Source organism: Chionomys nivalis, chromosome 1, assembly GCF_950005125.1.
Source record: "Chionomys nivalis chromosome 1, mChiNiv1.1, whole genome shotgun sequence".
Taxonomy (NCBI): Eukaryota; Metazoa; Chordata; class Mammalia; order Rodentia; family Cricetidae; genus Chionomys; species Chionomys nivalis.
The window spans coordinates 118,723,971-118,738,568 of record NC_080086.1 but is presented as its reverse complement, the minus strand read 5'-3'; the positions used below and the strand labels follow the sequence as shown (position 1 = coordinate 118,738,568).

At 48.7% G+C, this 14,598-nt stretch overlaps 1 protein-coding gene across 4 annotated transcripts; it reads right to left on the bottom strand.

Annotated features, from left to right (window-relative positions):
* Nucleotides 1-3,391: 3,391 nt before the first annotated feature.
* On the bottom strand, nucleotides 3,392-13,584 carry Mcfd2 (multiple coagulation factor deficiency 2, ER cargo receptor complex subunit). 4 transcript variants are annotated; one of them, XM_057764609.1, is made up of 4 exons: nucleotides 13,462-13,584; nucleotides 7,776-7,933; nucleotides 5,944-6,103; nucleotides 3,392-4,727 (listed from the first exon to the last, which is right to left on the bottom strand). In XM_057764609.1, exons 2-4 carry the CDS (start codon nucleotides 7,919-7,921, stop codon nucleotides 4,596-4,598), a joined length of 438 nt encoding a protein of 145 aa, XP_057620592.1. In that variant the 5' UTR covers nucleotides 7,922-7,933; nucleotides 13,462-13,584; the 3' UTR covers nucleotides 3,392-4,595. The 4 variants fall into 4 exon arrangements, with proteins under 4 accessions (XP_057620592.1, XP_057620600.1, XP_057620608.1 ...); XM_057764617.1 differs by having other exon boundaries at nucleotides 13,420-13,549; XM_057764625.1 differs by lacking the exon at nucleotides 13,462-13,584 and adding an exon at nucleotides 11,474-11,541.
* Nucleotides 13,585-14,598: the final 1,014 nt, after the last annotated feature.

Here is a 14,598-nt window from a genome sequence, read left to right as displayed (position 1 = left end):
ACACATCACATACACTATATACACATAACACATTACACACATCACACACACCACACACACATACCACATACACACATCATATACACTACATACACATACCACACACACACACACACCACACACACCACACACACACACCACACACTCACCACACACACCACACACACTATACACACACCACATACACCACACACATACCATACACACCACACACACATATGCTGTGGGACAATGGTTTTATCCTGTAAAGATTTGTTTATTGTACTTGTTTAATAAAAATGCTGATTGGCCAGTAGCCAGGCAGGAAGTAGATGCAGAGCAATGAGAACAGGAGAATTCTGGGAAGAGGAGAGATGCAGTGTGCAGTCATCCAGACACAGAGGAAGCAAGATGACTGCCCCGCCGAAAAAGGTACCAAGCCGTGTGGCTAACACAGACAAGAATTATGGGCTAATATAAGTTATAAGAGTTAATAAGAAGCCTGAGCTAATAGGCCAATCAGTTTATGACTAATGTAGACCTCTGTGTATTTCTTTGGGACTGAACGACTGCAGGACCTGGTGGGACAGAAACCTCTGTCAACACACACACACCACATACAGGTGAGCCATATGTGTGGATGAGGTTCTCTTAGTTACAAATAATACTGAAACCAAGTTGGACAAAGCTAGAAAGAGGTAGTTCATTAGGAGACTGCTGGAATCCTTTGTCAGAGCACAGAGAGCAGGGTGGCCTAGGCCTCCTGCCAACAGGGCACAAGGACATGCTTCTCAGACTGCAGTGAACATGTCACCAAGAATCTGCTACCAAGTGGATTCTGCCTCAGCTGCTCTGGGTAGGGCCTAGTAGCCAGCGTTCATTACCTGTCTGCTCACAGAGTACCAAGGGTACATGCAGAGTTCTGCCATGCACATCCCCCACCACACCTCCCTGTCCCTTGCAGAGAAAACGTGCTGCTCTGTAGGGGTCAGGGTCCTGCACTGGACTAACCCTGATTTCAGGTCAGCAGGGACATGGCAGGCAAACCCACTTTCCTGGAAGCTGGGGTGCTACCAGCCTGGCACTAGGCCTCCCACGGTGACTTCCGTGCCTCTGTTCCTGCTCTCCTTACCAATGCTATCTTCCCGCCCAGTGCCTTCCACAGTAACCCAAAGTTAGGTTGCCGAGCTGTGACTGAGGGGTTCCTGAATCTCTGTTAGCCCACAGATGGACACTTTAGGGACCAAGAGTGGCTCAGCCCTGAGTTTGGATCCCCAGGCCTCATGCAAAAATCTGGGCGTATCACTGGACACCTGTAGTCCCAGAGCTCAGAAGGTAGAAACAGGAGGAATCTGAGGCTTAACCACTGGTCTAGACAGCAAGTTCCAGGCTCAGTGAGATTTTAAACAAAATCTGAGTGTCTCCCAGTCCACTGGACGGGGCGATTTTGTAGCCTTTGAAGAGTTTCTTCAGTGAGAAAATATGAGACTCCATTCTAACATCTTGCTGCTGAAATTATTGCTTTTCCTCTTTATTTAATGCTGATAAAAATGCAGCAACTGAGGTCAGCAGAGGGAAACAAATCCCTGGAACTGGACCCATCTCCCCAGTTTGTTTGCTTTGGTTTTTTTGAGACAGACTTTTGCTGTGTAATAGCTCTGGCTGTTCCGGAACTTGGTCTGTAGACCAGGCTAGCCTTAAACCCACAGAGATCCACCGCCTCTGCTTCCCACGTGCTGGGACTAAAGGTGTTTGCCACACTGCCCTGCACCATTTGTTTTTTTTTAAATGTCTTAATTGCTTTCTCAAACCTGTCCAAGACTCCCTAGTAGAATGGAATCTACTGAAAAGCCAGGTGTTGAAACAACTGTCCCACACCTTCTCTGGCACACCTTCTCCTAGTCCTAACTCAGGGAAGGTGCCTCTGCCGGTGGCCTACTGCTCTGCTCAGAAGGAGCAGTGGGTGACTGCAGTGGGCCAGGGAAGTCACCGCTCACAAGAAGTGACGGGGAAGTCTTTGGATTCATGATTGCATCTGACATGAAGGACTTAGACTCTCCCGTGAGAAGTCACTCATTCAGTCAGCACAGATATGAAGAATGGAAGCAGGGCTCCTTTGGTCCCTGCTCCAGGAGTCACAGGATATGGGGCTTTAGAGCTCACAGCTGCTCCAAACAGGAACTGACAGGCCGTTAGCCATCTGGGGAGCAGGTGACTAGCACATGCTCTACAGTGGCACTATACGAGGTGCTGCACTTTTGTCTTATGTGACAGGTTTGTGTGTTTAAGTGCACAGGCACATGGGTGCACACACACATGTGCAGGTCAGAGGTCAACTTCAGGTGTTGTTCCTTGGGAGCACCAACTTGTTTTTAGAGATGGGGTCTCTCACTGGGATCCAGAGCTTGCCAATTAGTCTGGGCTGACTGGCCAGAGGGCTCCAGCAGTCCCGTCTCTGCCTCCCCGTGCCAGGGTACCAACTGCGTACCTCAGTGTTTTTGTGGGTGTTGGAGTCATCACACTTACAATGCACATCCTACCAACTTACCTATCTTCCCGGTCCCAGTTCTCTGATTTTGTTTATTTTCTTAATTCATTTGTGGCTTTTTAATTCCCTTCTTAGTTATTTTCTAGATGAGAAACTGAAGTTTAGAACTTCACAGATAAGGGGCAGCTGGCCTGAATCCAAACCTCAGTTCATCCTCAATCCTTGCACCAGGCTGCCCTCCCGGGCACGCCATCTCCATGCTAGAGATAAGGCAGTGTGCAGATGTCCCCAGAGTGTTCACAGGCTGAGAGGGTCAAGCCTTGCCTAGGAGATGTGAGGGGGTATGCAGAGTGACAAGCCAGGCTGTGTCCCTCTCCCATCAGGAAAGGCAAGCATGGACCATGGGGGTAGCATGAAGTACAAACAGCCAGCCATTGAGGAAGGGTCCAGTTCTATCTCTGAAGCACCGTTCCTCCATCCTCGATGACTCCCTTCCCAGCTGCCACTCCCAAGGTCCTTCCAGAAAGGCAGCTTTCCAGAAGGGTCAGTCCACAGTCCAGAGTCTTTGTGGGGGAGGAAGCAGAGGGAAACTTTGCCAACAGGAAAGTGCGAGTGCTTTGACACACCTGGGACTGCTCAATAATGTGATCTAATTGAAAAAGTTACCGGACTCCAGGGAAGCTCTGTATTTACTGACCTAGAGTCTCAAGCTGAATGTGGCTGGAGAGGGAAAAGTCAAGGTGAGTTCATTCAGGATAAAAACAGACCATGCCTAACAGGGAAAGTGACTCTGGACACTAAGAATCTAGTCTGCAGAAAGGAACAGGGTCCTGGGAGAAAGGCAGGGATGTATAAATTCTGTGTTAAATGCGCCTTTATGCAGGGGGAAAAGGCTGTGGGGAAAGAATGAGCTGCTCCTTAGTTTTCAGCCGTTTATTATCAGATAGCCAGAGTTCATTATATAAATCTTTCAAAATAATGAGATATTACAAGAATAGTTTACAAGTCAGCTCTGATTGCACAAATACTTAACACAGGAAACTGTCTTACAAATACATACGTTTTCTTACAAGAATACTTCAATAAAGAAAATAAGTCTCTTTAGGTCTTAAAGCAAATTGATTGTTTTTTTCCGGTCCTGCCATCACTCTGGATTCTCTTTTATAGTATGTCTGCCACATCCCAGAAAGCAAAATACACCCTGCGGCTGCGTGTCTTTCAGCCTCCACCAGGAGTCGAAATGCTAGAAGGCTTTAGGCTTCCTTTTCTGAGCTTCCCTGAAAGGAAAAATTCTCATATTCAGGCTCAAAGAGGTAATTTTTAAAACATTCCTTCAAAACTTCAGTGAGGTTAATCACCATTCTGAGCGGCTCATCTTTTAGGGTCTCGCTCAGGCTAGACCAGCTGATAGTTTAAACCTGCAAAATCATGTCTTTAGCTCATACTCCATGAAGGGAGCCCTGGAAGCCAGGATGGATACAAGGATTAGGGGATCTCAAACAGTAGATACCGATTAGAAAGCACTCTCAAATTTAAGTCTCCCAGGCTGGGGTGGCAGCAGTTGTATGGAATACTGAAGAACTGGAAAACATGACTTAGGCCAGTGGTGCCTCATCTCCAAAATGCCAACGGACACAGAATCTTACGTCTCTGCATCTGGGTGAATCAATAAGTGACGGTCTTCTTATGCTGTGGCTTTAATATATGCTAGTACACAGCCACCTGCCCAAAGCAAGTGATGCTGGATGCAGGGGAGCAGAATCCTGACCACATCTGCCTAGAGACAGGACCGCCAGGGAAAACACGTGGTGTGCACACGTTCCCTCCACGGTTACTGAAAAGTGTCCACTTGGCACAGCAGATTGTCTTTACTTTCCAGGTAGCATGAATTAACATCAAGAAATTAGAGTGGCATTCTACAGTCAAGTTCCTGAGAGCTTGAGAATAATATCCAACACCCTTCTGAAGAGTCTCGTCCAGCTCCAGTCCGACAAGTTCAAAAGCACTTGGGGACTTTTGGCTTCTTCCCCACCCTAGTGGATCCAACTGCCATAGGATGGAAATGAGTTGTTTTGCATTACCAGACAAGGTCCATCACATTATCAAGGGTCACATTTGCATGTAACAGCTACTGCAGGGACTTTGCAAATTCAGCATAGTCGATGTATCCATCATTGTTCTTGTCATCATCTCTCAAAACGCCATCTATTATGCTAATCAGCTCATCCTCGCTCATTACTGGAGCCTGTTCACTCCCCTCCTGCAAGAAGGTAAACGAGATGAATAGGTGCAGAATTACAAAGGCGCATTAGCAAATGCCTAAAAGGTCCGTGCTTGACTTACTAGAAGTTTTCAAGGTAATATGTGGTCACTTCTAGGAATCTAGACTCATACATCAGAGAGTGTCAATTTATAAAAAATCCACGTGGGAAACTACATATGCTAGTTACAAGAAAGAAGTGACCAAAACAGATCCTTGCTTTTTTGCTTTAAAAAATTACTGTTTACTCTTTTTTTAGTCATGAAAGTAATACACAGCCACTGCAAAAAGTCGGGCAGGTCTGGACTACAAAGAACTGCTTGTCAAAATCTGTAACCTATACACTCATCCTAGGAAAACTCTCATGGCCTGAGTCCTCTGCACAAGTCGCCTAAAACAAATGGAAACGGTGACATACTGGACACCTCAGTGCAGGACACGAGGAAGAAAACACTGTCAATGGTTGGAACGTCTGCCCTCTGAAATCACTATGCCGTCTAGAAGCTGGGGTGGGAGGGCTGTGCCAGCTGCGAACCTGCCATTGTCAAGGTGGCCAGCTCTCCCTTGGTCACATCTTTGGCTGTCACTACTTCATGTGCCAGGGCTGCTGAGCCCTAACTCCCCGGGCACCAGTCTCCCATCCCTACCACACAGAATCCTCCCCAAACAGACTGCAGTGAAAACTTGCTGGTGCTCCCTACTATCTGCAGGAAGAACCCACACTGATCTTGTGGTGGTCCTCCTCTCTCCTTCTCCCTCACTGCAGCAGAGGGGAAAACATTCAGTCTGGATCTCAAGTCCCTCCCTCAGCTAGAAGAGGATAACAGTGTCTGCCCCTGCCCAGGGTGGCTATGGAAGCCGAGCCATCTCCACTTGAAAGTGCCTCGGGACACCAGCGAGCACCGCACAATACACACAAACCCCAACCCCTCCCAAAGCTCTCCATCCCTTGGTCCTAGAGCCACCACCATTCTTCCCAAACCTGCATCGTGAACCTGCTCCGTCTGTTAGGCTGGACCCACAAACTCTAGATGCAGTAGAAATGCCGAAGTCGGCCCAGCCTGGGCCACCAGCTCTGCATCTCTGGGGATCTGGGGAGAGGCAGGCTAGCACTAGATGGGAAGGAGCTCGGCAGCACTGCTGAGGGGCAAGGACAGCACCGGTCGCCTAGACCAGGCATGACCCAGATGCGCCCAGACTGAACCCCCTGACTTACCTCCTTATGGACATGAGTGATGGCCGTGGAGAGCTCTAAGCCGTCAAGCAGATTATTGCCATCATAGTCATGCATTTTGAAATAGTGGAGCTGCAGTTCTTGAGGGGACATCTCCTTCTCTGGTTTGTCAATGACACCTTCTAGATGTTCCATGATATGCCTGAAAACAGTCAGAACATGCCAAAACCTTAAAAACGCTGAGAAGTAGGGGGCTGGAGAGATGGCTCAGCGGTTAAGAGCATTGCCTGCTCTTCCAAAGGTCCTGAGTTCAATTCCCAGCAACCACATGGTGGCTCACAACCATCTGTAATGAGGTCTGGTGCCCTCTTCTGGCCTTCAGGCATACACGCAGAAAGAATATTGTATACATAATAAATAAATAAAATTAAAAACAAAAAAAACAAAAAAAACAACAAAAAAAAAAACGCTGAGAAGTAAAACTGTATCCAGTTCTGACACAGACCACATTCAAGGACACAACACACAGCCAGGGCCACAAAGCGACCAAGCACGTAGGCCACCTGTCTGAGTGGGACCAGAATGCCCTCTCTTTCCGGTTGGAATTTGCTCACAGTATTTTTGAGCTACCAGTTTAAAAAGTAATTTTTATTTATTTTTTTTTTTTAATATTTATTATGTATACAATATCATGTCTGTGTGTATGCCTGAAGGCCAGAAGAGGGCGCCAGACCTCTTTACAGATGGTTGTGAGCCACCATGTGGTTGCTGGGAATTGAACTCAGGACCTTTGGAAGAGCAGGCAATGCTCTTAACCACTGAGCCATCTCTCCAGCCCCTAAAAAGTAATTTTTAAAATAAGGATTAGAATAAGCATGGTGGCACATGCTTTTAATCCTACTCAGGCAGATGGATTTCTGTGAGTTCAAGACCTGTTCTACCCAGCAAGTTCCAGACCAGCCAGGGCTACATTCGAAGACCCTGTCTCCAAAAAATAGATAATAAAGTATAATGTGTGAAGCTCACTCACCAAGGACTCGACATTTGAATGTGTCACGAAAGAACACCTTGTCAGAATCAGGAAGCCATAATTATATTCTGGATTCTGCTACTACATGTGTATGGGGGAGGGGTTAAAGAAGACGACTAAATTCTAACAAATAATTCACTGTATTTAGATTCAAAATCCTCCGCCTATGAGATGGTAAAGACAGAATACCATACAACCAGGAATCCCAAAGGGCCAACCTCTGTGAGGACCTGACTTTGCAAACTTCGTTTTAAAGAAGGACCTTCATCTTAAACCATATAAGGAGTTGCAGGGTGGGCAATCTCAGCTCCAGAAATGTGCTGAAACTTGAACAAATACCCTAAAAATGACCAATCAAGAAGATAGGGAGCAGGACCATAAATTTAATGAGGTCCAGATATTCCTAGGAGGCATCCTGCCCTTGAAGACACCTTGTCAGTTATCAATGGCTCTTTGTTAGGGCCATTCTGACCAATGGGTTCAGAAACTACCTTATCCTATGTACTCCTCACCCAATCCCGAGACGACAGGACTCCAACTCCCCTGACTATGGTGTTTTCCCTTTAAAAGTTCTCCCCTTCCCCAGGTTTGGGGCTGCACTTCCCTCACCCACTGCGTTGGCGTGGTGGAGGTGTGGTCCAAACTTGAGTATAAATATGAATATTATTAAAAGCCCTCATGTAATTTTTATCAGAAATCTGGCTCTGTGAATTCATTTGGGGACCAGAAACTTCAGCGTAACACCTCCATCCTTGAAAAATGTCCAGGAGCCCTATAAATTGGTACCAAAGGAAAGAAGGTGGGGTGCCCTGTGGGCAAACCCCAGCCCCCGGTGAATACATACTCTTGATCGTGCACTGTGTTCTTGTCCAGGCCCACGCTGCCTTGATGGGTGCCAGCCCCAGGGTCATGGGCCCTGGCATGTGGAACACAAAAGGTCCAGAGCAGGATGCACAGGAACGGAGCCCCGAGCAGCCTCAGGTTTGTCATGGTTCTTGGTACCTGGGAGGTGGGAGACACAGACAATGAAGGCAGAGCCCTAGAGCTAAGGTCCCTTCTAACAGCTGGCAGCATATGCTCTTGGGAAGCCTGGGAGGCGGTGAGGCCGCAGGCAGGAGCCCTTAAAACTGGCTAGAGCTCAGCTGTGGGACTGGAGCTGCAGCTCAGGGGCAGAGCCCTTGCCCAGCCTGTACCAGGTTCTGGGTTCAATACCCAGTACCACAGAAACCAGCCTTGCTACTAGCTCTCCTGGTTCCCACCACTCTGCTGACAGTAGAGGCCCACAATTTCCTGATGGAACGACAGAGGGCTGAGCAGGCACACACGAGCTTAACAGGACCCAAAGCCTAGACCTGTCCACATGCTGACAGCCCACAAAAACAAGCGCTGCCCACTGGAGCGTGAGTTCTCAAAACAGAAAACTCCTCGGGAGGTCTGAGATGCCCACAGGCGAAGGACTGACATGCTGATGCTTCAGCTAGGCCTGGGCAGACGGTGGGCACACTGGGTCTGGGAAGGATGGCAGCCAAGCAGGAGAAGGTGCGGCAAGGAGCTTGGTCTCGTGGCAGGCAGCAAGAGCGGTGGCAGGTGTAAAGGTGAACTAGCTACACAGGCTGAGGCAGGAGGCTGACATTTCCTGAGAACAGAGATGAGATCACAGGCTGGCCTGGCTTCAGACCGACTTGGCTCGTGGCTCAGCGGAAAGGAGTGGAGGGAGGCAGGACTGGAGACAGGACCCTGGGAGCTGAGGGAAACCATCAGGCTGGTCACAGCAACCTCAAAGCAGTGATTTGGAAGAGTCCATCACCCCATCTTGCCCCCTCGCCAGGGCCCTGGAAGGGGTTCATAACTAAACATGGTGAGAGCATTGGAAAGGGAAGTTCCACAGAAATTCAGATTCCATCTTAATGACACTTGGACTTAAGATCAACAAGACAATTCAGCCACCTGGCAAGCTCCCTGAAGGCCAACTTAGGTCACATACATGCTGGCACCGCAGCTTAGGTAGGTCTCCATTAACTGCTGCTTCACTGGAAAGTCCTGTCCTTTCTGGTTTTCGATGGGAGACTCACCTCAAAATGTAAGGTGAAGACAACTCAGGACCTCAAATACAGTCTGGTGTTCCCATCTCAAAAGGCAGAGCCACTCCGCCATGACTAACAGTAGCAGGACCCCAAATCTTCAGCCATAATGTTCAGGTCCCCCCTTAACAGTCCGTAAACTCAGCACCATCTCCTCCTTGTACTCGGCTGGGAAGCAGTGGCACGGCAGCCCTTCACCCATCCTAAAGCTCTCAAGCAGGACCCGAGAGACTGCCATCCTCTGACATGTACAAAGTTTTCCCATCTCCTGCCATCTGTCCCTGTGAAGGGAGCGGCAACCACTGGGAGGTACAATGTTCAGGGTGCAACAGAGCAGTCTCCAGCCTGACTACCGTCATGTGCGGCGACATGACAGCTGTCATTCTGCACAAGACTTCTAATATAGAGTGATGGGGAAACTCTGTCAACCAATCACATCTAGTTAAGGTGTGGCTACCTGGAGCCCAGGAAGAAAAACTGGGAGGACTCAGGTGCACGCTCTCTCTGCGCAGTCGGACCTCCCAATCTTGTAGCGTGAGTTTCCCCTTATAACCATTAAAATATAATTGTTATTCTTGAGTGGGCCTGGTTATTTATCATACCTACCTAATTCGCAAAAACCTGGCGCCTCATTCGTGGGGCCACTAGAGTCTCTGGTAGCTCTGGCCAGCCGCAGCCATCTGGGCATAAACTGTCCCAGCTTGGCACTCAGCTCAGAGCCCCATAGCCCTCCCCGCGCACTTCCCCCTTGGCTTCCCTCACTGCGGCTGCAGCTGCTGCTGCTGCCGCCACCGCAGCCTAAGCAGGGGCCAAAAGTCTACCCAAAATTCATTATTGTAAAGTAAATATATATGCACACACAAGTACACTGTTTTAACAAAGACTGTTAAATTTTGATTCTTTTTACCCTTTAATCTCAGCACTTGGGAAGCAGTGGCAGATGAATCTCTATGAATTCGAGGCCAGTCTGGTCTACACAGCAAGTGTGTGTGGAGATCGGGTTGGTTTCAGGTGTCTTGCTTAATTCTCTACTTTATATATCATAGGGAGGTAGGATCTCTCACTGAAGCCAAGCTGCTGATCCAGCTAGTTTAGCTATCGAGCTTGCCTAATCCCTATCTCTGCCTCCCAAGCACCGAGATCATAGGCAGCTGCCACATACCTGGCACTGGTGTGGATGGTGGGTATTGGAAACCCAGTTCTCAAGCTGCAAGCAACTTACCCACTAAGCCATCTGCAGCCAAGTTCTGACATCAGTGTAATTAAGGGTAGAACTTTGAAGCTGTCCACTGGACAAATAGTTGAGTTGGGTGATCACTGAATCTGTGGTTTCCTCTACCTACATGGTTGGATTCAGTTGGGATGTGTATCTATGGGAATACTTTCTACTCAGGTAATACCAAAGAGTAACCAAGTGATTAATAAACACAGGAACTGTGAGTCCAGGTTATCCTTTTGTCAAGCGACACAGCATAAAAGCCAAGAACCACTGAGCATACTGCCACAGGCTCCTAACCAGAAGGAAGATCCCACAAGCACTATAACGACAAAAGGTAACTCACTGCCACCTGGGAAATTCAACTGTTCCCAGTCAAGAGCAAACAGAGTGCTCCATCCCGCCCAAAGAACAAGTTGCATCATCCACACTCCGATTACACAGTTCAAGGCCATGGTCACACAGTTTGAAAGAGAAGCCCCAGGAATTCCCAAGCCCACTGATTTCAGGAAATTGCATTAGCCAAGCTAGAGAAAAATCCATGTGAGAAGGGATTGATTAACTGATTCTCCTTTCCTAAAGACGGGCAGACACCCATGTGTGGTGTTGTGCAGTATTAATGGAAGATGTGTTACATTTGTTTATGCTGTGGAATATTTTAATAATGCAAAGATGAATTCTTTTTGTTGCATTTGCTTGAGTCTGTAAAGCTGTGTTACTTTGCCGGTTGAAAACACCTGATTGGTCTAATAAAGAGCTGAACAGCAATAGCTAGGGCAGGAGAGAGAAATAGGCAGAGCTGGTGGGCAGAGAATAAATACAGGAGAAATCTAGGGAGTAGAACAAGGAGCAAGAAAAAGAGGAGAGGAGGATGCCAGGGACCAGCGAGTCACTCAGCCAGTCATGGAGTAAGGAAATTAAGCTATACAGAATAAAACTTTTTACCTAAAAAGCCCAGAGGCAAAATGTAGTTAAAGAGAAACGGGATAATTTAAGTTCTAGCCAAGCTAAGGCCGGGCATTCATAAGTAAGAATAAGTATCCGTGTTATTTATTTGGGAGCTGGGTGGTCGGCCCTCAAAGAGTTAAACAAAAAAAAAAAAAAAAAAAAAAAAAGCCAACTACCATATGGAGTCTTCTTCTGATGTGCCTTAAGTCTTGGAAACTTGACTGTCAGGTTCTCTCTATAAATGGTTCATTTACAGGTTAGGTTAACACAACTACTCATACACTCTTGACTACTCACTTTGGAGAAGATCGTCTTCAGCGGAACACACACCTTTGGGAGAGACGGCACATGGCAGTGAAGGAGGAAAAGGACATTGCTAAGTCCAACAGATCAGCCCCTTAGCCCAGGCGGTGACGCTCCCATCCAGGGGGGCTCAGAAAACGACCCCTGCCTCAGCATTTGTCACAGGACAGCAGGCGTCTAGTAAGGCCATGCTGGCCTCGCTCAAAGCCTTGACTCCACCAGGTTCCGCACTGTGCCTGTAGCTTCTGTTCCCACTGACTGCATCTCGCCATCCCTTCTAGGCATGGTTCAAATGAAACCCAAAGACTCTCGCAGCTAGCACCGCCTACTTCCCGGTCTGTTTCTTCCTTCCTACTTTTCTTTTCCCCCTTCCAAAGGCCAGGACCTTGCGTACTGAACAATGCTGAGCTGGCCTGAATAAGATGAGATGTGGCGCACCAATGTGGCAGCCTTTATCTCTGGCCTAAGCTTGAACTCTCCTTTGGAGCAGTCCCACTCCTGGGAAGGAAGGGCTGGCCCACCCTTCCCTCCAATTGTATCATTATTCCTATCAGAGAGTTTTCTTTCCTCCTAGCAGCTGTTCATAGCTTTTTTCTAAGTCCTGGGGCTCTTAGTTAAGAATTTACATTCAAAGCAGACACATTTGACAACATTCAGATATCCTGTACCCAGAGTCAATGCCAAAGAAAACTGCCCAGCGCTTGCTTCTTACTTTGCCAGCTCCAAGTTCTTGAAGTAAAAGTAACCAGTAAGTCTCCAGGTTAAAGAAACCTCAACATGGGCGGAGGCTGAAAACTTGTCCTAAGCAGGCTGGCATTTAATAGTTATGACCTATCTGATCACTGGGGGAAGCCAAAGAAAAGTCACGCTACCCTTATACATTTAACCAACCGCCTAGAAACACAGAAAGAGCAGACCTGCAAAGGCTGGGAGAACAGGGCTGTGGACTCAGGCTGACCCCTCTATCACAGATCACAGCCTAATGAAAAACAGAGGCCACTAAACGAGGTGCCCAAGAGTATCACATAATCCCCCACTCACACTTGGAACGACGCAGGAGGCATGAGAAGAAATATTTCAACCAAAAAACTGTGCCCCTCGAAGAAGGAACATACGACAGTAAACACCTCAACTCAGACAAGACTTGGATCCCATGTAGGAACAGAATAATCAATCAGTTGTGGAGGGACGGGTCTTAAGTACTAAGAAGGTTAAATCACAACAGGCTTTGCAGGCCTGTGCAAGAGCTTGAAAGGGCAATGAGAAGCCATAGAAGGGCAAGAGAATGGGGCAGGGGTGGTGGGACATTGGAGATTTGTTTTAAGTCTGCGTCTCTAGCTCTCCTGTACTGGATGAACAGAAGAGGCTCAGGAAATAGTCAAAGGAGCAGAAAGGGAGGCTGAATTGCCTAGGGCAGGAAGGTGTTTGGAAAATGAGAGTTCCAAATGGGTTCGATGCAACTGAGGAGTGCAGGTGAGAATAACGCCCGGGCCTCTGGTTTTGAGCATCTGTGTGGATGGAGGTGCCATATGCTCCAGAGAGGGAAAACAAGAAAAACGAGCATCCCTTGTCTTTCCAACCGCCCAGGCTCAGACTAGCCAACTCCGCCTGGACAACAGGACCTGTGGGTCTGCCCCAGGACGATGAGGAAGCCAGGGCAGAAGGAGTAGCGCCCAGGGCCCCTGTGCTTCCAGGCCAGCCGGGGTCAGTGTCCAGCCCACATAGCTGGACCCACCTCATGATACTAAGACACCCTCCCCTCCCTACCAGGGGCAGAGCGCGGGGCCCTGCCGGGCAGACACTTCTGGCCCCGACGCCCCCTCGGAAGACAGGCTGCTGCCATGGACCACAGATTCCGATGCGCCCGGGTGGTCGGCGCCCTCCACCCCGCCGCTCCGGCCTCCCATCCCGAGCCTCAGACCTCGGTATGGCCCGCTGACCTCTGCCCTGAGGGTCAGAATTCCCGCCGTGGGTTCGCTCACCCTGACAATCCCCGACGCAGTCGCGAAGCACTCCAGCGTGAGCCTTGCCAGCTACCGTCCCCCGACGTTTATTCCCGGCACGCCGGGCCCGCCCCCGCCCAGCCGCGCACGCGCACCGCCTCCCACCCGCCCACCGGGCCCGTCGGCCACGCCCCTTGCGCGAACCGCTCCGTTGAGTCCACGTGTCCTGCGCGGCTGGTCCGTCTGGACCCGCCTCCTGAGGGCGACACCCGGCTGCTCGGGCCACCGGGAGCCCCAACGGGGCGCTAGTTGCTAGGCAACCCCGGAAGCCCCGGGACGTGACTCGACGTAGGCTGTGGGCCGCCGGATCCGGATGGGGCGGACTCCAAAGCTGACCAGCCACGCCTTCTCTGTTCTTTGGCTGCGTTCTTGGTTCCTCCGGTTCCTCACGCTGCAAACTGGGTATAAAGAGAGTAAAATCTCAAACTCCTGTCCTAATGAAACAGCTCGAAGATGCCGGTGCTCGCCCGCGCCCCTCCGTTTCCCAGATTGACCTACTTGTATTTTCTCTTTGCTTCATCCCTCATCGTCAGTACATATTCACTCACAAACTCCACCAAGACTTTATGGATGACCCAGCTTGTGAAGTATCTGAGATCGTCTGTTTTTATTATTTGAGAGAAGACGCAATCATTTCAAAAACGATCCTGCCCTTTTCTTCTACACAACATTGTCGTTCAGTCAATGTGTATAGACCACATGTGCGATCCTGGGACTGTACATTTTAAAATTCTTCTCCTGTGTGTATCCCTAAAGATACAAAATCAGTTTTTTTCAGATGTGCCTACATCAAAAAGGGGAGAGAGTAACTGTGTAGAGAGATTGTATCAAAGTCGCCCCCCTTCCTTAAGGCCTTGAAAATTGGCCAATACTGTCTTTGACTTGCTCCCCCTCTTTTATCCAAGATTAAAATCTCAACATTATCCCATAGGGAGAAAAAAAAAAGTATCAGAGTCCCTAAAGAGATTGTTAGCACAACATTCCATCTCATTTTTAAGTTTAGATTAATTTGATCCAGTTCATTCTGGGTACCCATCTGCCGTCTATCCATCTACCTATGAGGCCCTGTCCTGGGAGCGCCAAATACAAGCAACTGATAATACCTTCTTTTAAGAA

Bases quoted from the DNA above. Each gene is read 5' to 3' on its own strand.
- Mcfd2 (XM_057764609.1), bottom strand. From the start codon at position 7,921: ATGACAAACCTGAGGCTGCTCGGGGCTCCGTTCCTGTGCATCCTGCTC. The intron at 6,104-7,775 runs GTATGTATTCAC...GACTGTTTTCAG, and splicing joins AACACAGTGCACGATCAAGA to GCATATCATGGAACATCTAG. The intron at 4,728-5,943 runs GTAAGTCAGGGG...ACCTTCTTGCAG, and splicing joins TCACTCATGTCCATAAGGAG to GAGGGGAGTGAACAGGCTCC.